The sequence below is a fragment of the Python bivittatus genome, unplaced genomic scaffold (genome assembly GCF_059951505.1).
Source record: "Python bivittatus isolate LINGU-HERP-01145 unplaced genomic scaffold, Pbiv_v1 ctg000730_np1212, whole genome shotgun sequence".
In the NCBI taxonomy this organism is placed as follows: domain Eukaryota; kingdom Metazoa; phylum Chordata; class Lepidosauria; order Squamata; family Pythonidae; genus Python; species Python bivittatus.
Window position 1 is genome coordinate 1,014,858 of NW_028277109.1, and position 26,289 is coordinate 1,041,146.

General features: G+C 52.7%; 1 protein-coding gene across 5 annotated transcripts in view; it reads left to right on the plus strand.

The window, feature by feature from the left end:
* Positions 1–26,289, plus strand: part of SHANK3 (SH3 and multiple ankyrin repeat domains 3) — a 317,497-nt gene that overhangs the window by 150,241 nt on the left and 140,967 nt on the right. For all 5 annotated transcript variants that reach the window (XR_015793568.1, XR_015793567.1, XM_088129075.1 and 2 more), the window contains one exon: positions 23,476–23,681. Coding sequence is in view for 3 of the 5 variants with exons in the window: in XM_088129075.1 (XP_087985201.1) it covers positions 23,476–23,681 (206 nt within the window). In the remaining 2 variants the exon portion in view is untranslated. The remainder of the gene's footprint in view (positions 1–23,475; positions 23,682–26,289) is intronic.

Consider the following 26,289-nt stretch of genomic DNA (forward strand, 5'->3'; position numbering starts at 1 on the left):
CGATAATGAAGCTCAAGCTCAGATACTTTGGTCACCTAATGCGAAGAGAGGACTCTTTGGAGAAGACCCTGATGCTGGGAAAGATGGAAGGCAAAAGGAGAAGAGGACGGCAGAGGATGAGATGGTTAGAGAGCATCACTGAAGCAATGAGCATGAAACTGAGCAAACTCAGGGAGGCAGTGAAGGACAGGAAGGCCTGGCGCGATGCAGTTCATGGGGTCACGAAGAGTCGGACACGACTTAACGACTGAACAACAACAACAAAATATAGGTTCATTTCTTTGTCTTTAACTTCAAATGTGTCTAATGAGGCCCCCTTTGTTGTTCTTAGCATCATTTGCCAATCTCAGCTCATCCTGAGCTTCTTCCCTGATGCCCCCTCTACAGTTCTGGGCTACCTGTCTGTCCTCTTCCTTGGGGACCTGCCTCTCTCGCTACTTCCTGGACGGGACTTTTGTGCTTTCAGAACTTCACTAAGCATTTGTTCCTCCTCAACTGTGCTTTTAGTGTCTTCTTCTCTAGGGACTCTCACCACCTCGAGCTCCTTTTCCTATTAACTTCTCCTGCCATGGATTCCTACTTATGGATGCTTTGAGATTATTAAATCCACTTTTCAAAGTCCAAAATTAGCCTTTCATTATGCTGAGTTTGGGTTTCTCTTAAAATCAAGTCCTGGACTGGTTCCTTCCCCCCACAGTTCCTGCTACTTCTACCTCCTCAGCTAAGTCTTTGCTACTGATTAGCATCAAGTCAACAATAGCTGATCCTCTTGTGCCCATCGCCATCCTCTGAAGGAGAAAGTCTCCAGCAAGGCAAGTCAGAAATTTTCTGGAGGGACCAAATGTGGCAGAGTTTATTTCCCCACAGATGTCTGGGTAATTAAAGTCTCCCTTCACTTGATTTCATGCCTCTTTGAAATGTCTGCTTTTTAAAAATTAATTAATTAATTAATTAATTAATTAATTAATTTGTATTTCAGATTTATTCACCGCCCATCTTACTCAGAGAGCAGCTCTGGGCAGTTTACAATAAAAGTAAGAATAAAAACCAATAAAAATACAATAAAAACAGTGTCCGTAAATAAATAATATTTGGGAGGCATCACCCAGCTCTTCTCTTGTTTGATAGAACAGTGTGAGACACCAGCTACAATGCTGCTTTCTTCATTCCTCTGCTTCCCTTCTCTATCCCAGATGCTCTCCGGCATTGCAAAGTCCATTCATTTGGATGGCTGAGCAGAAATGAGTATCTTTAACATACATACAATGCAATTCCTCTCCTTTTCGATTACTTCTGTTTCTTTCGAACCAATGGTGTCCTTCAGGAGTCTTCCCACCAAGTTTCTGTTATGCCTATTAAATTGTATTTGTCCTTCTGTACTGAGACTTCCAGCTTCTCTTATTTATTTCTCATGCTCAGAACAATAGTGCAGAGAGATCCTCCTCGTTCCATTAAAGGTGATGCTGCAAGGCTGACAGAGGAGTTCTCAAGAGCTTCCCACTTCCTTTCGGAGCAGTGGTTTTAAGAGCTGTCCCCTTTTCTCTGAGCTTGTGGCGTTTCTACTTCTGGCCTCTGGTGCCCAGTTATGCTACTGACTGTGATGGAGAAGGACACTGGGGACAAGGCCGTGTAATTAATGGATGTCCTTCCCTTTGGTCATTTGTCCCCACCGCAGACTGGGCCATCAGAGGCATCTTGGCGATGTCTCAGAAAGCACTGAGCAGAACCCAGGTTACCTGGTGGTTTATTGGTGCACCACCCTCAATTTTGCTATCCCCTGTGTGATTCCTTGGGATTGCAATCTTCTGACGCTCCTCTGCTGAGAAGCAAATGCCTTGCTGGTCTCCAAGAGAGTGAGAGTAGCGAGAATCTGGAACGAGGGAGGTTTGCAAGTCTCTTGGTTACCTGCCTCCTCCAGTGGCTGAGTGTGAAACTTGGCAAGAATTAGCTCTAATTAGCGATGGGCTGCATCCTCCGTATCAGTACAAGGAGGGGATCAGAGATGAAAAGCTTCCAAACAGGCTGTGAACATTAAAGATTGTTTGGGCCTGGCAAGACCAGGACTGTAAGAACAACGAATTGGGGTTGGAAAACATGGACAGATGCAACAGGAGAATTTCCCCACCACTGCTGAAGAACCAGGGCGGCTTCCATGGCTGATATTCCTGTCTCTTCAACTCACTGCACCCTGCCGTCAGTCAAGACAACATTTGCCAGTCATGATGTCCTTCTTAAGTCTCGAGGGTGGGGCTCCTGGATAATTATTTACCCAGCCAGTACCCTTCCTGTCCCAACCCCAGGGCCACCAGATTTATATCAACATGAAGCGGAATGTTTCACACAACACATTCAAACAAGGCAGCTGCATTTCTCAAGCAGGCTAAGCTCGATCAGTCTTCACTGTGACTTGGTTTTCTAGCGTGTGCATGTGCGTGTGGTTTGGCACGTTGTGTGAACTCAGCCAGAGGGGTTCATTTGTGGTTCAGTGTGTTGTGTGAAACCAGCAAATGGGGTACAGTTGAATTGTGTGAATGCCGGCAATATATAACTCTAAAAACATTTCAACCAAGCAATAAAGTATACCAATTTATTAAAATTGCTTTAATGCTTGAAAATCAGCCATCCAGACCACCGTCAGCCTCCCAAAGGCCCCTGTGACTTCCTCGTGGCTTGCTCGCTCTCCTTCCAGCCTTGCCTGCGTGGAGGGCCACCTCATGTTGACTTGGGGTCCTTTGAGTTTGGCTGCTCCAGTGAGCCCTGGGCTGGGCTGAGCTGCGCAAAGCCTCCCCTCTGGGATGTGTGTTGTGCAGTCCTCGATGCCAGTGCCAAGCGTTGTCTTCTCCCTCGCTTAGCAACTGCAGTCATCCCAGGAGGGAGCAGAGAGCCAGCAGCATGCGTTTCAGGCATCCTCGTTCTCCCCAGGCAGTCACTCAGCTTGAAAGGCTGGCAGACTGTTGCACGTAGTAGTAGCAGAAGTTGTACAATGAGAGAAGTGGATTTCAGACCGCAGGTTGCATTAGCCTCCGTAGCCCATTGGGCTCCTCTGAAGAACAACGTGGCCTCTTATAGGCAATGCTCCCCATCACGTTCATGGGCCGAGCTGACGTGGAAGAACCTCCCCCTGCTGTGGGCTTCGGGGCCCTGGTCTTATGGAGAAGGTCTGTGCGTCTGACTTTCAGTGTCTCTGGACCCCTCCAGCCGGGAGGCTCTTCTCCCCTCGGATCAGCCAGCCCCGACCGGTCCCCTCCCGATTCATTGAAGTCCCTCTCCCATCATCCCCAGCCAGCATGCCCAGGGACATCTGGAGGATCTCAAATGTTGTGGATTCAGTGGCAATCCAGGAGGAGATCTGTCAAATCCCCCTGCTGCTCCTTTTGCTGCTGTTTTGAAGTATCATGTTCATTTTTGTCTTGATGATTAATTAGTCACTTACGTAGTACTTGCCAAATGGCTGGCCTTATTTTTTAATTACTCCCTGCACATTGGATTCCTGTGAAAATGGTTGGATAAAAAGTATTCGGATTCCTATGTCTTTCTCTCTTCCCCCTTGCCTTTTTGCGTGGACCCTCCGTGGAAACCAACCAGGTCTGGGAAATCCTTCCAAGGTGGACTAGCGCCTGAGGAGGAAGGAGGAGCGCGCTTTTCCAGTGTTAGCCATGCTTGCTAATAGCGACCAGGGTGACCTCCCTGTGCAGAGGAGAGGAAAGAAGATCCACCCACCCACTGATGCAAAACCTGTTGGATGAGCCACGTGACAGCAGAGGCTTAGACACGCCGTTCGGAGCACGCAGCATCTGTTCATAACCGGCTCAAAAGAGGTACAAAGGTGGAAATACAATGGCAGATCCCGCTTCCTGCATGACCATGAGTTGATTTGGAAACCTAACGCGAAGCACAAAGGCGGCTCTTCTGCGCACGCACACACATCCACAGAGCTGGAGTACAGCTGAATGGCGTTTGAAGAGCTGTTGGGAATGTGCATCAAGGAAGAGCTTGCTTCCAAGGAGATGCGTCCCTTCTGCTACTGTTCTTAATCAATGACGCTAGAAGGAAATCTGGAATCTCTGCACAGGATCCAAAGGGCTGCCTTAACGTGAGCAAAGGGATTGCGTTCGGCTTGATGCAAAGGGGGAAGGATGGAGTCGCCAGGCCAGGTCTTTATCTCAGGAGGCGACGCAAGACGGACCAATTCAAAAGCCAAGCCAGAGCACAGCGCATCTGGGGGATTCTCCCCAGCTGTGCCTGGATCTGGCCGCCCCGCATCCCCTCCCCAAACACATCAGTGACATCCCTGCCAAGAAAGCCTTGGAAATCATGGCTGGTCAGTTTCTCCAGGGCTCAGCAAATTCTGGCTGGGGTGGTAAAGAGCGTGTTGCTGCTCCTCTTGTAATGCCTGGAGGCTGGGTCCCCGTGGAGCCACCCTCCTCCTCTGCGGACCCACTGCTGCCCCGTTGGGGGACGGACATCAACTTGGAAGTGCACAAAAGAGCCCAAGACCAGCTATTGACGGCCGCTAGTCAAGAGAAACGAAAGGCTGAGAGGAAGTCGCGGCCTTTCTGCTCCTCTCGCGGCCTCTGGCCGGACCCCGCTCTGCTCGTCTTCATTGCAGGATGCTAATCGTGATCTGGGCCCAATTCCGCCCAAGTGGTTGAGCTCCAGTTTCATCTGCCAGGAGTGTCTGCAGAGTGTGGTCCAAAAATCAAGAGGGCGACCATGATGGTGCAGCCGTGCCTGTTTTTCATGTGCACTGTGGCTGCCATTTTGACCACACCCCGCAGGCACCCCGTCCTCTGGTAAACTGTCACAGGTCAGCACACACCTAGGGATGATGCCTTGGTGCGCAATAAAGCTGTTAGGCACTAGCCTTTGTTTATTCGTTTACCCAAGTTTAGAGAACCAAATTAACTTGAGACGAGGCTGATTTTTAGCTAACAGAAGTTTATTGGCCAATAAATATTCTGGATGGCTCATTCAACACAGTGGCAACGTGTTGAGGAGAACCACCCCTTGCAAAGCAAGTAACAAAGATTTTATAGGCATCCACAATGTAATCAGACAGTACATCCCCTCATACCCATACAAGGGAATTTTTGGGATGACCCAGGGAGGAGTAAAGGTGGATCCTAAAGAGGTGAATCTAAGTTGAACTTTTTTCTTCTGGTTACCAAGGAAATACCTACCTCCTTATCTCTCTCTGGCCTTCTTTGTAACTTCTTTGGAATTCGGTGTCTCTTCTGGCAACTTTCCTTTCCTGGCCCCAAGCTGGTTTACAGCTTGCTTGGTTCAAAGACAGTCAGGCATCTAACGGCTAATTGCTTCTAAAGGAAGTGGGGTGGGGGAACGCTGTGCTCTCTTGGAAGGCAATCAGGCATTCAGCAAAGAGATAAGGTGGGGAAAGAAACGCTGGGCTCTTTACAAAGCAAGTTAATCCTTTATAAGTAAGATAGAGTGCACTGTCACATGCATGCCCACACATTATGAGAGAGTGTAAAATTGTGTATCAAAACAATGCCCTTCAAAGCCAAAGGGTGCTTGTCTGAATGCCCCCAGAGTTTCTAAACGTGAGTTTGGCGGTTACGCAGTAGAGGTGAGCAGAGGTAGGAGTCGGATGGGGCTTTTTCGCCTGCTAAACTCTGCAGGGGCAGCATCTTGAGTAGAGGGCCTGCTGGGCTAGGAAGCCTCCAGCTGGCGTTCCTGAGTCAGCCTTCAGGAATGCCAGAGCTAATGCCAAGGCTGTGTGGCCTCTTAGTGCATCTGTCCTGGCCTGGATGGTGAAGAAGTGCCCTCCAGAGAAGCTGTACCTTCTCTGAGCCTCTTCTTCAGGGACCTGAATGAGTTTCTGAAACTCAGCCTGGGTCAGGTGGCCTGGTGGTGGTTGCTCTGTATCGCCACTGGCTAAAATACATATATAGATATATATGAGGATGTTTCTCCATCCTTCTATTCCTTTTAGTTTTGCCTTTTTGTTGAGTCATTTTGTTTTTCTGATTGCATGACTCCACAGCAGCAGAAGAGGGCTAATGCAAACAAGCACGTTGCCCACCCCGTGGAGACTGGGGAAGCCGCCCCCTCCTCCAGGGCCCTGGACTGGTCTCTGCCACCTCCCTGGAGTGGCCTCTCAGGCCTTAAGAGCAGGGCCACTGAGGTGTCATTTCCAGCTCGTTTCACCCTCTCCTGTTTGGCTTATCCGCTGCCAATCATGATTTAGTCTGAAATGCCATTATTGCTTTCCTTATTTTGTCCCAGCACACCTCTGCCAGCCCCTGATGCCTCTTCCATCCCTCCCTCCCTCCCTCCCTCCCTCCCTCCATCTCATTATCTTCATTCGGCCATTCTTCACTCTACCCTGGCTTAAGGTTTCTGCCCACAACTCTTTTTGCTGGGCCAGGCTCTGCTGTTTTGGCGAGGCTCCTCCTCGCAGGATTTCACCTGCTGCAAGTCCTCGTGGCTGATGAGAACAGAGGCAGCTGGGGCTCTGCCGCCCGGTCATGTCGCTCCCGGGGAGGCCTTACTCGGGGGCCAGAGTGCTCTGGGTGATGGATATTGGATGTTGTTTAGCAGGTAGCACCTAGAAAACCTTGACTGATTTGGAAAGCTAAGCAAGGTTGGACCTGGTCAGTGCCCTCATAGGGATCTGCCTGGGAAACAGGGCTGTAGAGCGGACTAGGAAGCCGAAAAATCCTTTTGAAAGAAGGAAGAGGCAAACTGCTTCCCTCCTGTTACCAAGAAGACCGAACGGATGTGTCCGTAAAGTCAAGCTTGACGTGAACGTGGCCTTGCGTTTAAGGGTGACAAAATACAATCCACACATGGGGGACCATCCTTAGGAGGCTCTCTCTGAAGCCCTACTGAGGTGGGCAGAGCTGTGCAAGAGAGAGGGGCCTTGAGGGAAGAGTGAGCAATGTACCTCTTCATGGGATTGCCCTGGATGATCGCTCAGAAAGTAGAACTGGGGACCCTGCTTGACCTTCTGCAATGTTGGATCACCCCCCACTCCTGCCTGGTAATGTTCAGGATGTTAGTTAGAGCTGTGGAGCTCTAGAGAATTTGGATCCGGGTGCCTTAAGGTCCCCCGGCAATAGCTGATTCGTGAGGGAGAGAAGGCCACCCGTGGCTGCGTTATAGAAAACTCTTTTTGCCAGATCACACCAAGGCATCCTAGTCCAGCCTTTTGTTGCTCGCAGTGGCCAGCTGCGTGCCTCTGAGTCGCTCCCAAGCAGAAGATGGGACGTAGCTCTCCCCGTCTTTGCTTCCTCCAGTATCACGACGGCTGTCAGCAAGCAGTTGTGGGGAGCCTGGTTGGGGGGGGAGATTGTCCGCACCAAGGTCACAGTGGAGACCGAAGAGCCTAGACTCCACGGCCTGTGGCCTGACTCAGCCGAGTTCTTCCGTATTCTTAACCTGGGAGAGTTACTGATTTGGGGCCTAGCGGCTTTAGCTTGGAAAGAAGGTGGAATGGGTATGAGATAGGGCATGATAGGCATTTTTTTTTTTTTATATATACATATATATATATATAATCAGAAGATATAATATCATACAACCAAAAATTCAGTACTGCTAGAAAAAGATATATAGGATAATGAATAAGTGAGTAACATTTGTAGAAACTAAGAATATATCCATAAAATATTAATATAAAGCTAGCTCAGTCCTTTAACAAGTTATTCAGTCTAGTCATATAGACCATCTATTGCTCCAACTTCTCAATTTTAGTACAGTATGTTATTTTCACACAACAATATTTATATAATATGCTTAAATTCTTAATATTCTATTATGCAAGTGCCTTAGAGTATTAAATGTAAATAAGCGTAAAGAAAAAATGGATACAGGTAGTCCTTACTTAACAACTATTTGTTTAGCAGCTGTTCAAAGTTATGACAGCACTGAAAAAAATGACTTACAACTGGTCCTCGCACTTAGGACTGTTGCAGCATCCCCACAGTCACATGATCATGATTCGGGCACTTGGCAACCGGCAGTATCCCATGGTCATGTGACTGCCATTTGCAACCTTCCCAGGCGGCTTCCGACAAAGTCAATGGGGGAAGCCAACAGGAGGGCGCAAATCATGGTCACATGAGGTCCTCACTTAACAACCCATGTGATCCTCATTTAATGATCACAACCAGGACTGCTGGAACTGCTGTCATAAGTCAGCGCAGTCATGTGATGTTTTGCTTAACAACCGCTTTGCTTAGCGATGGACTTGCCAGTCCCAATTAAGGTCATTAAGCAATAGGCATTTATGACCATATGCCTGGTGTGGCAAAAGTGAAGGATAGGTTTTCTCCCTTCTGACTATACTAGAGGCCATCCCATCCAACTGAAAGGTGAGAAGTTCAGGCCACATTCAAGGAAGGTTTCCCCATAGCTATAAGTGATGGGTCCTCCATGACCTCCAATATAAAAGGCAGGGCACCTTTTCGTGCCAGTTACTGGGGCGTGTGTCTGGGAGGGTTCAGTGGCATGTGACCTGCTTGTGGTCCTCTCTTGTAGGACCTGGAGAACATCAAGCTGGACTAGAGAGGCCTGTGGCTCTTTTTATGCAAGGGCCAAATCAGGATATCAGCCACCTCCAAGGAAGGTTCCCGTCTGGTTGCCCCACAAGACAGGAACCCGCTCTTCTCTTCAGTTGGCCAAAAATTCTGGTTCAGGAATAAGAGCAATTGAGGGAGACGGGAAGGAGATTAGCTCATAGAGCTAGGAAAGTGAAGAGGTCTCTCTGTTTTTCAGCCAGGCAGCATCTGCTGAAAGTTTCTTCTTGAAGGTGCATCAAGTGCTGGATTTCATCGCTCTTCTCCTCATGGTCCAGGTCTCTCAGTTTAGGACTCTCCATGCACAACGAACAGGCCTCTCTGCGCTCTTGCTTGGAGGGGATCCCTGTTTTATGTACGGGTACCCCCACTCCCCATGAGCAGGTCCGCAAAGCAGCACCCGTCGTTAAAAGGAAAGCGTCGTAAGCCCGTCGCCTGTCCCTGTTGGGTGCCAGTCCACCCGCTTGTCCAGGAGGAGCATTCGCTGTGGTGGTTTTGGCAGGTTAGAAATCTTGGTGGTCAAAGTCAGCCACCACGATGGGCTGCCGCCCGTGAGCCGCAAATCGATCTCCGCAACCGCGTCGCTTTGCAAGCTGCTGAGGCCCCTTAAGGGGTCTCTGCATTCGCCCACCGGGGGGAGAGGGGGCTCTAGTTCAGTGCTTGGCATGCAGAACTCTTCTAAATAGGTTGCTATGGGAATGGGGAGGGGCTGCGTTTGGTCTGAGACGTCTCCGCAGAGAGGGTCTGCTGGACTCGTTCAGCAGTGACAGTCCTGTCGAAAATATGTCCTGAACCGGCGGAGCCCGCGGCTAATCAGCATCGTCGGCTGCCTGCCTTCGCATCATTGGCAAATCCGTCTTGTGAACTTGGCAAGGGGCTCACGGCCCTCCGTGGGTTTACATGCACGCACCCCGTTGATAGACAGGTATCCTCTGTTGACAGGGCTTGGGACGAAGGAGAGCTTCGGAAAATGCTGAAGCTGGGGGTGGACTGCAGAAGACGAGCATATATGCCATGGGTTTGATTTTGCCTTCCTCCTTCTGGAGCATGGCAGCACAGTCTATGTGGCAGAGGTGCAAGGATTACCTGTTCAACCCTAAAATGCTCAAAGTTGGTGCTCTCAAGGCCTGCCAAGGTCACCGTGGTTCTGGAGCGCAGGATAAAGAATGGGGTGCTCCTGGGGAGCGGTAAACCCTCCGGGACTTTCACCCGCCACCAGCCCCCCACCTCGTTTGCTTTGTTTGTCTTCTCTCTTTTCTTTTTTTTAGATTCCTTTAATTTCATTTCTAAGAATAAATATATAGGAAGTCACTTTGCTGCCAAATAATCCTCAGTCTTCAGAATTATCTTTCTTCCCCAAATCCTCCCAGAAGCTCATAGGCGTCCGCGGAAATGAAAAGGTGGGGGTGCTGGTTTGGGAGTATGCCCACCGGCCAATTAAAAAGGAAGTAAGCTCTTTGGGGGCTAGAGAGGATGGTGGGGGGCAGTTTTAGGAGTTTGTCTTCCAGAAAATGGGTGTGCTGTGCCTGGCCCACTGCACCAGGAAGACCCCAAAGCTTGGCGACTCTGTGGCAGGGCCTGGTTCGTCAGCCGGCTAGGAGCTCAGTGCCTGTAGCTGAACCCAGCTGGACGGCGCCGGGGGAGAGCCGTTCCTATGCCTGGGGGCTGGGGAATGGGGGTGCCTCGCGGCAGGGTTGCCTGTTGCACGCATTTCTTTCACAGGCCCTTGGTGTGGCTTGTGCCCCAGCAGGCAGGGCTCAGGAGGACAAGGAGCAACTGGCAGGGGCTTCCACCCGGCTGAGGAAGAAACCAGCCCCTTGAGATCCCGGATGCCCCCCGGCCCTCTTCAGTCTAGCTGTTTGCATCGAAACCTCACTCAGGGAAGCTGGCATGTGTGGAAACGGTGTCGATTTGTCACCTGGAGAGAGCGGCGGTGACAGGAAGTGTCAGCGCGAGGGATGCGCAGGACGCCTCCCCTCCCCTCATCTCGGGCTGCGGCAACTTTCCAGCAGCCTTTTTCCGGCTTGCAGTTGAGCATTGGCGTCCGCCAGTCCCGCTGCTTTGCCGGGCAAAGGCGTGCCAAGCCCCACAGGGCAAAGGCTGACCCACCCTTTCGCTCTGCGAACGTGGCGCTGCAGCCTCAGGTATTTGGGGTCGTCGGTGAGGCAGAAAGCTTCCACGTCAGCGAAGCAAAAGCTGCAACAAAGGGAGCACGTTTCATGCCAGCAGAGTTTTCTGCCAGCTCAAGGAAGGGTGAGGAGCACTTCAACTCGGGGGGGGGCTCCCCGAAACTCTGATCCTAAAAGCTTCTGAAAGTTGTAAGGAAAATAAGCTCTGCTGCTCCTGCTGCTCCTTCCAAAGGGTGCTGTTCGGGGATTGCAGTATATCCCCCTCGGCCATTGTTAAGCCTGACGGTGTCTGTAGCCCAGCTGAAGTGGGCAGGGCTCCTGCCGGAGGCCACAGCGTTGGGCAGCTGTCCTTGGTCACCCTGGCTGGGGAGGATGGAGGGCCCCAGGTCGGGGAAGATGGTCTCTGGGCCACCTTAGCCCTGATCCTAGCCATCCAACAGAAAGCAAGGGCAGAAAGGGCTGCTAATTATGCTTTAATCAGATCGTGTGACCTCCCCTGTGGGGCAGAAGGCCCATACAATACTGCTATGGCATGGGGACCTTAAACTACCGTATAAAGTCATCTTGCATTTTCTTCCTGTCCCCCCAGAGGGACGGCCTTTCTGGCCATCTCAGATCCCAGCCACTTGTTCGTCCCCGGGGTGTCCTTCAGGGCAAGTAATCCAAACGCGCCAGCAAGGGCTCTTGTCCCCTCTGGGTTAAACCCCGGAGTTGCTCTGCTCATTATCTTCACGGAAAGGCCTCTGCCGCACCAGGAGGCCTCTCAAAGCATTCCTTCCTGCAGGCCAAAAAGGCACTTCGTCAACCTGGCGCTGACGTACGTTTTCCTGCTCTTTGATGGCTTTCAGCATTTCCTTTTTTGCATCCTTGCAGCGACAGGCATCTGTTCAGTTATCCTTTTATTCCAACGACTCCACGGATTGAGGTACAGAAGACTGGGATCAGATTTAGAGGCTGGCCTGCGCAAGACCCCGGTACACAAACCTTTTGCATGTGGCTTTGAGGCCCAATTCTATCCAGTTCTTCTACGAAGGTCTCAGTGGGAGATCCTGTTCCCACTGAGTGGGCCCAGCTCACTGTGGCAGGAGAAGGGCCTCTCAATGTCTGCACCCCAATTATGGGCCACTTTTCTGAGAGACGTTCAGCTGCCTCTATTGTCTTCCTTCAGAAAACAATTGAAGATACGCCAGTTTACTCATTACGGGGTAACGTCTTCTTGACCAGATTGCCATTGAGAGTGATTGAGTATATGCCCTCAGTTCAGTGCTGACTCTTAGCAACTGCATAGGTGGATCTTCTCCAGGATGACCTCTCCTCAGCCTAGATGCTGGTCATCTTCTTCTTCTCTTTCCTTCCACCTTTCCCAGCATTAGAGCCTTCTCCAGAGAGCTAGATATTTGCATAATGTGTCCAAATGTTGTTAACTTCAGCCTGGCCATTTGTGCCTCGAGTGAGCACTCTGGGCTGATTTGCTCCATGATCCATCAGTTTGCTTTCTTGGCTGCCCACGGTATTCTCAGGAGTCTTCTCCAGCACCAAAGTTCAAAAGCATCCATGCTCTTCCTATCCTGCTTCTTCAAAGTCCAACTTCGTTTCCAAAGAGCATCACAGGGAATCCCATGGCTTGCACGATTCTGACCTTTGTAGGTATAGACATGTCACGGCATCTGAATATCTTTTCCAAGGCCTTCGTGGCTGCTCTACCAATGCTAGTGTATGGCACATTTCTTGACTGCTTGTTCCTTTACTGTTGATGGTTGATCCTGAAAGGCAGAAGCTGTCCACCACTTCGATATCTTTATTGCCAATTCTAAGGCTGATTGGCGTGCCTTTTGTCATTAGTTCGGTCTTCTTTTATTTAATTTTAATCCCATTCCTTCACTGTGCTCCTTTTATTACTAGAGCTTCCAGATCCTTTGCATTTTTGGCCATCCGGGTAGTGTCTTCAGTATAGTGCAGACTGTTGATGTTTCTTCCTCCAGTTTTAAAACCATGCTCATCTTCTTCAAATATAGCCTCTTCCAATATATGTTCAGCATATAGTTTGAATAAATAAGTGGGAAGTATGCAGCCTTGTCACACTCCTTTGCCCACCTGCAGCCGGTCTATTTTGCCATGTTCTGTCCAGACTGGGGCTTCCTGACCTGTATATAAGTATGAGGACACTGAGATGTTCTGGGATTCCCATTTCTCTGAGCACTTTCCACAGCTTGATGTGGCCTTTCTATAATCAGTGAAACACACACTGACTTCTTCTTGGCTTCTTTCGCTTTCTCAACTATCCAGCCTGCATCAGCAATAGTGTCTCACGGTCCTTGGCCTTTTCTAAAGCTGGCGTGAACATCTGGCATCTCCCTTTCTGTGTAGGGATCTAATCTGGATTGGATGATCCTAAGCATTATTTTGCTAGCGTGGGAAATTAAGGATGTTGTATGATAGTCCCATGTTCATGCTTGTTCCGTGCCATGTTTCCACTGCAATTCTGTGTTTGCGGCTTTGGAATTTCTTTTCCAGCGTGTCAACTTCAGCCGCTGAAGGCGTTAATGTGGCCGTGTCATAAACAACATTTGTACATCAAAAGGGTATACAGGTAGTCCTCGAGATCCGACAGCAGTTGGGACCAGAATTTCCATCGCAAAGCGATGCAGTCGTAAAGCTCGACGTCGTGACCGTATCGCTTAGTGACGGCAATCCTGGCACTCCCCATTGCCATGATTAACTGAATCCCACCAGTCATTAGCCGAGGACCCGCCCTGATCCAAGCCATTCCCATGGTTCCTCCCAGCCCTGAGCCTTGGTTCTTCCAAGATAAGGGACTGCTCCTCTTCAACTCCCCCCAAGCGCTTATTCCCCCCCATCTCTGCCCTTTTGGCCACCTTGCATCTTGCCACGTGGGGCAGCCAGCAGCTCCAGAACCGCGCAGCTCTGGGGCTGCTTGCCACGCTGCGGCTCTGGGCTTCTTGGCTGAGCCGCAGCATGAAGCTCCAGTTGCCCAAGGAAGCCCCAGCCCAGCCCACCCCCAGCCACCCTCGCCACCCTGAGCTCCACTGCCCCAGCTGACCTTCGCCCTCTTCTTGCTCCCACTGCTGATGCGGTGCGCCCGGCCTGGCCCTTCGCGAGGCAGCTGCTGGCTGTGCCAGGCCTTCTTCCCCAGGTCTCATGAGGAAACCTTTGCACGCGACCTCAGGAAGAAAGCCTCACCCAGCTAGCAGCGGCCTCACGAAGGGCCAGGCTGGCCGTGCTTGTCAGCAGCGGGAGCAAGACGACAATGAAGGTCCGCTGGGGGTGGCAGGGGCCGCAGAGTGCAGGGGGCCAAAAGGGCAGAGATGGGGGCGGATAGGCAGCTGGGGGGATTTGAAGTGCCCCTGCGGTCGTAAGTGCATGCGGGCTGCCAAGTGCCTGAATTTTGATCACATGACTGTGGGGAAGTTGCAACAGCTGTAACTTTGAGGACCGGGCGTAAGTATTATTTGTTTAGCAACGCCATAATTTCAAACAGTCGCTGAATGAATGGTCAAAACTCGAGGCCTACCTGCATTATTTCTTCCTCACTAGCATATTGAGTGCCATTCAACCTTTCCCATCATCTAGTACTACATCTTCAATCCTTTTACATTGATTATCCGTGTGGTTTAGCACGGCCTTCTCCCACGCGTATGAATTGTTGCCTTTGCCGCTGTCACTAAAGCGATCCTCTGCCTCCAGCGTCTTCCTCCATCACCACTGACCGGTATAGGCGCCTGCTTGCTTTAGCTGGGCAGCCGGGATGACCTTCCCCCCTCGGGAGACCCTGTGCTGGGAATACCTGCTCCGGGCATGCGGTCCTGACGTTCTTCGCTCATCCGTCTCCGGAATCCCCCCGCCCGCTCACCAGCTATGACGAGGCAGCACGGCAGTTTTGGAGGGGGGGCTTTAAGAGTGCCTTTAACGTATTTTAGTTTCCTCTTTGTTGAAATGAACTTTGTTTCACACGCGTATTTACTGTTTTTAGGCATTGTGGATTTTATGGCAAAGGTTTTACCCGGGATTGCCCGTTTTATTCTCTCCTGTAAAATGCCTCGGGATCCTTGACAAGAAAGAGTGGTAGAGAAATCGCATAAATAAATGGGGGGGCAGGGGAAGGAGGTGCCACCTCACTGCTTCCGTAATTATTGACCAAAAGACGAAGGTTTCATCGAGCAGAGAGGTCCAGATCCTCACAGTCCTGTTTCACGGGCTGGCTTTCTCCCTCTCTGCAGGGGCAAAGAAGGATCCATCCACCGCCGTTATCTCAGAGAGCATAGTTTGGCTCGGCTGAACGTTATAATGACTGGGTGGGAGACGCTTCCTCTTCAGCAGGCCGGGAAAAAAATGGGAGGAGGAAAGTTTATTGTTGGCTTGTGGAGTTACAGACAGCGCGTGATAAAGGGAGCAGGGTGGAATTATGGAAGGTTTCGTGCAGGTAGGAAGGTGGCGGTTGACTGCCGCATATGAAGGAGGTCAGGCGTGCATGAGCATAAATGGAGTAGTGAGTAAATAGTTCAACCCTCAGCAGGGAGTTTGACGAGGATGTGTGATTATCCCTGTAGCTGTCTAATGTGTTTATTGATAAATGCATACGGCAGTGTTTCTCAACCTTGGCAGCTTGAAGATGTATGGACTTCAACTCCCAGAATTCCCCAGCCAGCTCTGCTGGCTGGGGAATTCTGGGAGTTGAAGTCCATACATCTTCAAGTTGCCAAGGTTGAGAAACACTGGCATAAGGCACGCTTGTGATGAAATTAGAGGTGTCTTGCTTGGGGATGGGAACGTGCACATACCTTTGTATGCCGATGATAGGTTGTTGGCTGAGCATCGCAATGATTTGCAGCAAACAGACAATGCAGTGCAACGAAGTATGAATCTGAAAAGCCATGTATCAAAGGCCAGACTGGTTGTGTTTGCAAGAAGAAAATGGGGCGCTAATTACAAGTTATAAATAAACCACCGAAACATGAGAGCAAGTACACGAATTTGTGTATCCTGCACTACGGTTAGGAAAATGGATGAAGACGTTTTAAGATGCGCAAATGTTAGTGGAAAGACGGGGTAGTACGTGATGTGTTGCGAGGAGTGAATGTTAGTGAAAAGGCGCAAAGCGTGCTTGCTTTCAGTCTCACACTTCATTGCGGGAAACCCCTCGCACACAGTGATAGGAAGTCATGAAAAGGACTGTGTTGACGCTGGATCTTTGCAACGGGGAATCCCTGTTCTTCTGGGCATGGCGTGTTTATAGGAGGCGATAGAAAGGCACGACGTTTGGGCGGACAATTGAGCATTGCTCTTAACGCTGATGCTCTTGCAGACGTAGAGCAAAGAAGCTGCGTTGGCAACTTCCCCTCGATGCCCATGTTAGGGCAACATAGCAGACAGACTTGTTGAGCTAAACATTTCCGCATTTTGTGGCTCGTTCATTCAGCCTATCAAGTGGAAACAGGAATAAGCTGTTGAAAATTCAGGGCGCTGTTTTTCACAGCATTCGTTTCTGAAGCACCAGAAGTCAAAAGAGGCCCTTTTGTCATGTCTCTGTTCCGTTCCCCATCCTTTAAAGTAAAATTCCTCCATGTAGAGAAGGTGCTTCTGGCTTTTTAAAACCATTTCTTTTTGGTTTTTGTCATTAGAATACCAAAAGCTAACAACCAGCAAAAAGTAAACAGTGCACAAATTATTTTAAAAAGAAAGGTAAAACTATTTTTAAAGAATGAAAAATATGCAGGGCATACAGTCACAGACATGGGTACTTATATAAAAACATTTCAGTAAATGGTGACTATATTTCATGACACTCATCCATAGCTAAATTGCATCAGTAAGTCACTCCTTTGTACACTTCTGAGTTAGAATCACAGGGGTGGAGGGACCTTGGACCTGCGAAGAAGCTCCCTGCCACTAAGCTTGGAGACTCTCCCGCCTCCCTGGGCATTTCTCAAGCCCTACGCAGGACCTAGAAAGCAGGAATTTACAGGGTCTTCGTTAGCACTCGGAGTAAATGCAGTCTTAGAAACGGCAAGAGGCATTTCAATCCTCATTTATTAGTGAGTTTGTTAAGATGGAGACTTAAATTTGAACAGTTTCTTCCCAGGTTTCTCACCACCTGGACCATGTTGCCATTTATGAGCTAATTATATTGCCATTTATGAGATATTATCATACTAACATATTGCCATTTATGAGATAATCTACCAACAGACACCTCTCCTATTTATTTTTATTTTATTTATTTATTTATTAAATTTTTCAACTGCCCATCTCCCCCCAATGGGGGAACTCTGGGCGATTCACAACAAACATTAAAAACATAAAATATATAATTACATAAAACCTTAATTAAAAACATTACTAAAAAGGAGAAGGAGAGTACAAGAGGATGAAAAATCTGAGGCTGGAGGCAGAAGGCCTCTATGGGGCTAGCCATCCCCATGCTTGAGGTATTCCCACCCCACCCCAGGCCAGGTGGCAGAACCAGGTCCTATCTTGGTTGTTTATGTCTATCGTACGTTCCGTACCTCTCCCAGCCTCCCAGAAATTCTCACAGCATCTGCTTCCTCCCCTGCTACATTGGTCTGAGGGGCTTCAACTCTGAGAAGAGCTCTGAGGTCAGATAAGGCCAAGGGCCCGTCTAGCCCAGCATTTGGTGCCCCAGAGTGGCAACGGGGGGATCCATGAAACTCACAAATGTGGATGGGAGGATGGTTGCCCACATCCAGGTTTGTTCCCCAGCAGCTGGCATTTCAAGAATGGGGCTTGCCCTGTTTGACCCAAAGAGGTCAAGAAGCCTTGAGGGTCCCCTGGACCTTAAAATGGAGAATTCAGGCATGTTCCTGGCTAAGCAGAGTTATATGACTCCAGAAGGAAAGGAGGAGAACTGGACAACCAGCTGTCTTGTACAACGGTGTTGTTCTCTCCAAAAGCAAATTGGAAAACTGATCTGTAGGTGACCAAGATGGCCTCACCTCAAGAGTGATCCCTGGGGAGGTAGACTACAAATGCTGGTATCAACACAAAGATGTTACTGTGGCCAGGACAAGTTTGCTGGCCCTGGAAGGATTTCCAATGCAGATCTGACCTAGGCATCTCTTAAGAATAGCCTGGGAAGGATGTTCCTCTGTGACCCTGGAGAGACATCTTTTGTTGTAGGATATTTTAGAAAAAAGTTAAGTGGTAATCAAAGTTTTCTTTCACTTTATCACTTCAATCTACAATGTCCTTGATCTAGAGGTCAGTTCTCTTTCTTGCTTTTTTTCCTAAGGAGCCACTGAAACACTAGCTTGTAACAACTGCACTGAGAGTTATGGAGTTTAGGACATCCCAAACCGGTGGCTTCCTCAGGAGTGGCTGAGAAACCATGAACTAGGAGGTGTGCCCAATGACAACCACCATTTTGACCATCTAATCTGCCTGAGGCCACAGCGTTTATCCTTTGGGATGGCCATCCCCCAGCATTCTACGTGGTGCTTGTGGAAATGTGCATCAGGGAGAGCAGACAAACACTCCGATGGTGCCTGCCCTTTCTTCCTCCTTTCAAGTCCTGTAGTCAGATCTTGTGAAGAGGAACCTGCTCATGCAGCTCCTAGAAAATGATTGAACATGTCTGAGAGCCCAGATTACGGAGGACATTGTGGCAAGAAGAGCAGCAAAACATTATTTTTCCACCGTTATTGTGTCTGCAGATAACTGGCCAGCTGCCCTCTTTAAGGTCACCCATTCCCTGTTGGGGAGGGAGAGCTCACAAGAACATTTTCAGGGCCACTGTGAGGATGACTCTAGGCGTCCGATGGATCATTCAGTCCAGTCATTCAGTCTGGAGTTGGACTCTGACAGGATAAGTCCAATTGAGTAGACTAAGGCACAATCTTGTCTTGTTACCTTAGAAGTGTTTGATCCGTAATTCTTGAGGAGTGGACAAGATCCATCGGACTTTTAACCCAGCCATCTGTCTTTTAAATCCATGTCCTACCTGGCTGGTTAAGGGGATGGCGTGTGGTTGGGTCTGTGCAGTGATTAATTCCTCTTTGAGAGAATGGTTCCATCTTGAGGAGTGCACCCTCTCCTCAAAAAGCCATCTCTGTACCCAACAGTTCTGGATAATTTGAGAGGAAAGTTATTGAGAAGTCTGTTGGACTGCAGCTGCAGAGAGCCCTGGAGTAAGTGGATTTTCTGGAACCTTTTCCACTGGGGTTCAGGCCAGGACACAGTACCAAGATGCCATTGACGGCACTTGTCAGTGACTTCTTGCAGAACCAGGATGGCCGTGGTGCAACTGTCCTGGTTCTCTTTGATCTCTCAGTGTCTGTTGACATCACTGATGGTGATGTCCTTCTGGACTGAGTATGGGGACCAGGAATGGGAGGTATGTTGCTCTTCCTTTCTGCGTGGCCAGTTCCAGTTGGTGTTGATAGGAGAGGATGACTGACCCTGAAGCTCCTGGTTTACAGATGCTACAGGGCTTACCACACTTGCCCCTTCTTTTTAACATCTACACGAAACCACTGGGAAAAGTCACCTGTCAGCCCAAGGTCAGGTATCACCAGTACATGGACGATACTCAGCTGTGTATCTTGACTCTTGGATGCCCACATATCTGGAGGCTGTGGGGGTCTGGCTAGGGGGGAACCTGCTCAGGCTCAGCCTAATAAAGCCGAGTGGTTGTGGGCTCACGGACCGTCCAGTTCTGAGGGTTTTCCGTCCTTGGTCCTGAATGGTGTTGCACTGGAACTCGTGCAATTTGGGGTCTTCAAGACTCACAGTTCCAGCTAAAAAGATGGTGTTTGTGCATTCATCTTGTGCACCAATTGTGTTTTTTCCTGAACTAGAAGGCCCTTCTCCTACCTTATTCACTGTGTGCAAAGTCCTGCAATGTGCTTTATGGGGAGGCTGCCCTTGAAGATCCTTCAGAAGCTGCAGCTGGTCCACAATGTAGCAGCCTGAGCAACTACAGGCACACCTCAGAGTGCCCATGTAACATCTACACTGGTTGCCAGCGAATCCAGGTGCGAATCCAGGTGCTGGTTGTCACCTGCATAGTCCTTCATGGGACTAAGAGCAACCACCTCTTTCCTATTGTTTCTCCCGTCCTGTAAAATCCAGCAGAACAGGAATGCCCCAGAGACCTTCTCTGTGGGTGTGTCTGCTTGAATGGGATTAATATGGTTGGGTTTGTCAGTTTCCCCCAAATATAGCCATCTTTAAAAAAAAAAAAAAGTGGCCTATTGTTGGGTGGTGTTTTTAACTTGTACACCAGCCAGAGTTGGGTGGCCTTATAAAGATATATAATAAATAAGCAATAAATGCTGCTCCAAGCTCTCCCAGATTTTTCACAGCTGGGACACCCTGACAGGTTTGAGGATGGTGCTGGGCAGAACCGTACAGTCTCTGGGGACCTGAGTGTGGACGGTGGCTCTCCAGCCATGTTGGCGTGGGGAGGGGGGAGGGAGGCCATGGGGGTCTATTTGTTCTCCTCCCATCTCAAACTTGTCTTCAGTAGAGCATCTGCTGGAGCTGCTTGTGTTGCTGCTGCTGTGCACATGGAGTAGACGGCCAGGAAGCGTCACATACCTGGTGGGGAGGGCCTAAGAGATTCCAGCTATGCCCGTTTGCCCAGTCTATCGAGTCTGATTACAACTTCTGTACTCCTCAGTCAGTATAGTATTGAGTGTTGTAGTCCATGTGAAAGCAGTTGAGTTGGCCATCGAGGGATGTCTCCCTCGGTTTCTCCTCTGGCCAAGAAGAGGTTTTTCAGTCCTGTGAGATTCTCTGTAAGTGCATTGAACTTTTCAATGGATCTGACACCCTGGTGGATGATATTGAACAGGCCTGTGCTTTCCAGCATAATTCTGTGCCTTACAGTACATGCATTTGGGACCTTCTGAGTCAGGCTGCAGCCCTGTAGCCATTGCAGTATGGTGGCTTCATGGGGTGCCAAAGTTGACTGCAGGTCCCAGGAGAATGAGGTCAAGAGCTCAAGGGTAGCATGGCAGGAGCACATGGGCCTCTCTTGCAGAGCAGGAGAGAACTGATCAACAGGGTTGGCTTTGTCTAAGAAAGCTTGCAGATTCCAAGCCCATTTGAATCGGGCTGAGAAGAGGGTGTGGATTTATTTTCCATAGTGCCCAAAAAACAGTGGTTGGAAGCTTTACAGAGGGAGATCCAAACTTAAAATGAGGTGGAATTTCCTGCCCATGAGGGCTACGAAGCAGTGGAAGAGCCTCCATCCTGTCACGGGGCTCCATCCATCATTGGAGGCTTTCAAGAGAGGTTGGACAGCCCTGGGTCTGGGGTGGTCTGAGGATCCGTCCTGAGCAAAGGTGGGATGAGAAGGCCTCCAAGGTCCCTTGCTACCCAACAATTCCACGATCTCATTAATTCATAGAAATAGGGCCTCTCCCCCCCCCCCCGCGAAAAAAGCTCCTCCTTTTATGTTGCAATTAAGGTTGCTTCTAGCAGTGATGAAGGGCTGGAGGGCCAGGAGGGAACCTTTCGCATGTGTGCATTTTTACACAAGGCCGCACTTCAGAGCAGGCTCTGTTGCGTGTTAGGCGGCTGCAATCCCTGAGGGAGAGTCCCGCTTTGGGGTAATCTGGAAGGCTGAGAGGGAGGCCCGATGCAGGACGAGCGCATTGAATTCATTCATCCATTGCCTTTGGAGCCCGGTCCACTTGCTGGTGATCGAAAGCCCGTCTTCTCAGGATTAACCTTTTGTGAACTTCACACCCACCCACACGCGGTTGCCTTCTTTCTCAGACCTGCGTTTCCCCAGGCCGATGCACGAGGGATGCGTGTCACCTGAAAGCGTTCCTTTTTAATAGGGTCCCCCTCCTGAGCTAGTTGGAGGGGTCCAGTGGTGATGTTGGATTACCTGAGGCTCCTGGTGGGGGGTGGGATTTCAGCATTCTTGCTCCGGTGGTTTAGCCCAAAATAATTCAGGGTCTTCTACTCCCAGCGGACCTCCCCCTCCCCCCTGCCTCTCCCAGCGCGTTCTGTTGGGCTGATGATGCCAGATCCGGTCAGTGTTGGACTGGTGGAGGGCCAGCCCAGGCCCCCGATGATCAAAGTTTCTGGAAGCTCTGGGCCATTTTTCTGCCCCCCCTCCCCCTTGGGGATACTGTCAGACTCCTGGTGGTGCCTCGTTTGAACCCTCTGCCCCTTGCAGAGCCAAGCCAGCTCCAGGTTGAACAGGCAGCTGGTGGGTTAGCGGGACAGATGAGCTGATCCACTGGGCTAGAATGGGCTCACTGGTTTGTGGTTCAGGGTTTGTTGTGTGTGTGTGTGTGTTTGGTTGTTGTTTTGCAAGAACCTAAGAGGGAGGGGGACTGTTGTCACCTCTTCTCGCTGGAGGAGGTGGGCAGCAAACAGGCTGCCCATTTGGGTTTTGGTACGCGGTTTGTTCTGTGCTGCTTGAGGCTGGAGAACAGCACTGGAGGGGGGCAAGAGAGATGCAGGCCGGGCTGAGAAAGGGCTGTGAGGAACACCTGCCCCACGCTGGGTGCTCTGCGCCGCCCCCATAGGTTGGGATGGGGGGAACCAGCCGTGCCTTGGTGGGCTGGGTTCCCCAGGCCACCCCATTACGCCCTCGCGCCATTTATTTCCTGGGGCCCCTGAGAGAGGGAGGCAGACTGCGCTTGGGGACCCGCAGGCCCCAGCGGGGTGGCCGATTTCAGAAAGGAAACGAGCCGATCGGGATGGGGGCCACCGGGAAAGCCACCTGCAGTGGGCAAGGCTGGGGAGCCACTTCTGCAGGGGAGCCGGGGGCGGGAGTGGCGCCCCCCCCGAGGGAGGCGCCTTCGCTAGCGTGTTCCCGGCGGGTGGGCCCGGAAGCCCTGACCGGACCGAGCGGGACGTCCCTCCGGGGCCTAGCCTGGCGGGGATCCCCGGCCTGGGCAGCTCTACCGGGTTTGCCACGGCCCCCTGCCCCTGGGGAATGCCCGCCTGCCCGCCCGCCTGCCGCGCGCGTCTCGGCGGCGAGAACGCCCGCACCGCACCGCACCGCACCGCACCGCATGGCCCCCGCGCCGTCTGGCCGCGAGTCCGGGCGGAGAAGCAGGCGGGCAGCGAGCGTCCTCGCCCTGGCGCGCCGGCAGGGACGGCGGGGGGCTGGCCCGGTGGGTCCCCGCCCCCCGCCCAGGCGAGGGGAGGAGCGGCCGGCGCGGCTCCTGAGCGGCAGCGGCCGGGGGAGGCAGCCGGAGCCGGCGAGCCGAGGCAGGCGGGCCGCCCGGCGGGGGCTGCCGGCAGCCGAGCGAGCGCCTCCCCGCCGCCATGTGCGGGCAGCGGCGGCGGCAGCAGCAGCGGAGCCGGCCCCGGCGGCAGCGCCCCGCGGACAGCCCTTGAGCCGGGCCGGCAGGGTCCGCCGCGGGGTGGCCGGAGCGGCGGCGGCGGAGCCATGGCGCTGGCGCCGTCGGAGGGGGCGCCGGCCGGAGCAGGCGGCGGCGGCGGCGGCGCCCGTCCCCAGCAGCCTGACCGCCCCGGCGGCGCCCCGGCGGGGCAACGAGCGGCGGGGTCCGAGTCCTGGCGGCGGCGGCTCCGGCCCCCCTCGCCGCGGCCGGCCGCGATGGCCTGAGCTCCCCGGCGGAGGGCCGAAGCAGGAGGCCGCCGCCTCCGTTCCGCCGCGCCCGGCTCGTCGCTGCTGGCGGAGCCCCCCTGCCCGCCTCCCCCCGGCCGCCCCTCCACCTCTCCGTCCCGGGCGGCCCCGATCGGAGGGGGCCCCGCGCCGCGGCCATGGTGCTCCTGCAGCAGCCGCCGCCGCCGCCGCCGCCGCCGGGCATCAGCACCGTAACCTACGTTTTCGTTTACAGCCCCAGCGGCAGCGGCAGCGGGCCCGGGGGGGCGCCGGGCGCCGGGCCGGGCGTGGAGCACACCCCGCACGCTGCGCCGGCCCCGCTGCGGGGGCCCAAGAAGAAGCTGTACAGCGCCGTGCCCGGCCGCAAGTTCATCGCCGTCAAGAGCTACACGCCGCAGGGCGAGGGCGAGATCCAGCTCAACCGCGGAGAAGCCGTCAAAGGTGAGCCAACCGGGCACCGCGGGCGGGGGTCGAGGAGGCACGCCCCTTCCCTCCTTTCCCGGGAGGGGGCGTGATCGCGGGTGGGGGCGCGAGGGGAGCTGGGCGGCCTGGGAATGGCCGCCTCCCACCCCGCTTCCCGGCGGAGTTGGGAGCGGTGGCCGGGAGGGGCCGGCTGAGGCCGCGGCCGGTGTTCGGGGGCTGGAGCGCGGCAGCAAGTTTTGCTGAGGTGGGGAAGGTGCTGGGGTCCCGGGCGCTCGGAGAGGGCCTCCTTCCTGGGAGCGAGTCTGGGCAGCGGGGCTTCAGCTTGGGCGTGGGAGGGGTGGAGAAAGCCCCCTCTGCTGAAGGCCTTGTATGGCGCGGGAGGGGGCGGTTGTCGGGGCGTCTCTTCTTTGGAAAGGGCGCCTTGGGGAAAGAGATCGAGGGGAGGCCCCGGATTGACTGCTGCCCTTCCAGTCCCAAAGCAGTATGTGGGGGAATTCACACAACTGGCTTGATCTAGTCAGTGAAAAACTTGCTGGCTGCCCTTGGGCAACATGCTAACCTTGGTTAGCTTCAACCTTGGTTACCTGTTGGGCAGCATGCCCTGTTAGATAAACCCAGAACACTGGTGGATTCTGTAACCAGGGGAGGTGTGTTGTGTGAACAACCCTTATCTTTCTAGATTGGTTGAGTTGAGCATTGCAAAGCGATACATAAATTGCTCTGACCACTGAGGGTCCAGTGAAACGTTTAATGTGTGAATTGCTGATCAGTAGATCTTGATGCCAGGGGTCAGTTGCATCAGTTGGTCCTCAGTCAGTCTTAGGACGTGTTTCTTACACCTTCCGACAGACGGGGAATCAGGGCAATTGTGTATATGTGTGTGCAACAGATGAGGGAAGAGTCAAGAGTTCTGACCGAAGCCGTCCTGAGGGTGCAGAAGGGTGTTTGGGCCCAAAGAGAAGATCTGGGGAAGAATCCTCCGTTGGGTGGACATTGACTCAGCCAGAGGCACAGAGCTGCCCTCCCATGGCCCCCGCTCGCATCCTGCCCCGTGCGCGTTACGCTACGTTCGTTCTGCATTTCCTGGGCCTCCAAGGCACATTTTTTACAGGGTTTTTTCTTTTCTTTTATTTGTGGGGTTGGATTTTGGTGGCGGCACAGCTGCGCCTCCCTGGCCACGTGGTAGAAGCGGGCTGTGCTGATCCCGGGTCTTCGCATGCTTGGGACTGGCTTGCTTTGGGCTTGGGATGAGGGACTGGGCTTCCTCCCTTGGTTGGAGGGTATCTCCCCAGGGCTGCAGCGGTGTCTGAGCCCGGACGACCGGCTGGGTTCCCTCGGCGTGGCCGTCCCCACAGGCAGTCAGAACTGGAGGCCCCGGCGGGTCATGTTGTGCTCCCACCGTAGCGCCTATTGTTTGCTCACCAGCACGACACCATCTGGAATCCGATGCATCTTTTTCACCCACTCATCTCTGCAGACGCTGCCGCGCTGGCTGTGCTTGCAGGCGGCATGAGGTCATGTTGCCAGGAGGCTCCAGGCGGTGCCCTTCCCATGGTTGTCCTGTGGAGGGGCACCCGTAAAGCCAGAGGCTGCTCTCGCTGTTGGGTTGCAGGGCCCCCACGAGAGGTTTTGCGGGGCTGAGGGAGGTGACGCTGCCTGACGCATTCCTGGCCGGGGCTCCCCTGGGTCAGCATCCAAGGGACGGTACCGGCCCTTCGGCGCGTCCGAAGCAGCTTCCTGAATGGGGCTGCGCTGCTGGAAAGGCTTAGTCCGGCACGGCGCAGAGATCGCCAAGCCCAGGTGGCTGAAAGCATTCACGGCAGGTCGTCTGTGGGGCAAGGGCACCTTTCAGTGACGTTAATCGGAATCTGCTGTTGTCTTTTGAACTGGGTGACTCTAATTTGTCTTCTGCATGTGGGAGGATAGGCTGTCTTTGTCCTCCTTCTTCCCCCTCGCTGCGCTGGGTTCGCTTGGAGTCTAGACAGAGTTGCCTGCTGGGGCCGGGGACTCTCCGGGAAAGTTCCAGAGGTGGGCCAGAGGTCTGGGCGGGAGGGGAGGGCGCGTTCGTGCAGAGTGGATGGAGCGAGAAGGGGGCTGCTGGTGGAAGGGGCTGAACCCTGGGTCTGTGCGCCGGACTGTCAGAGTTGCATCTCTCCCCATCTCACGTGCCCCTCCTGGTTACAGTGCTTAGTGGCAAACCGCACCGCTAATTGCTCTGACAGCGAGGTGCTGATGCAGGCCACCAGAGGGGCAAAGGTTAAAGCCCCCCCCCGCCTCAGTGCTGTGTGATGTGCTCCCCAGAACTGTCTGGCCTCCAGGTGCCTCGGGTGCCTACCGCTTGCCCTGGCCGTATTGTCGCTCGTGGGCTGGGTTTGCACACAACAGGCAGGCTCCGTGTGTGGCAGGGACCCCATCACTGACTTCGGATGTTGCATGAACCCGGCCAGCAACCAAGCGGTGACACCTTAGATGAGAACAGCTGCTGAGGCTCGGCACCCATCTTCTTCCCCAGAACATGCAGTTTTGCTAAGAAACACTCTAGACCGATCGGCTGCAGGAAAGGGGGGGGGGCAGGATGGAAAGGCTGGGTCCATGCATGGGTTGGCTCCTGGAACAGAGCTGCTCG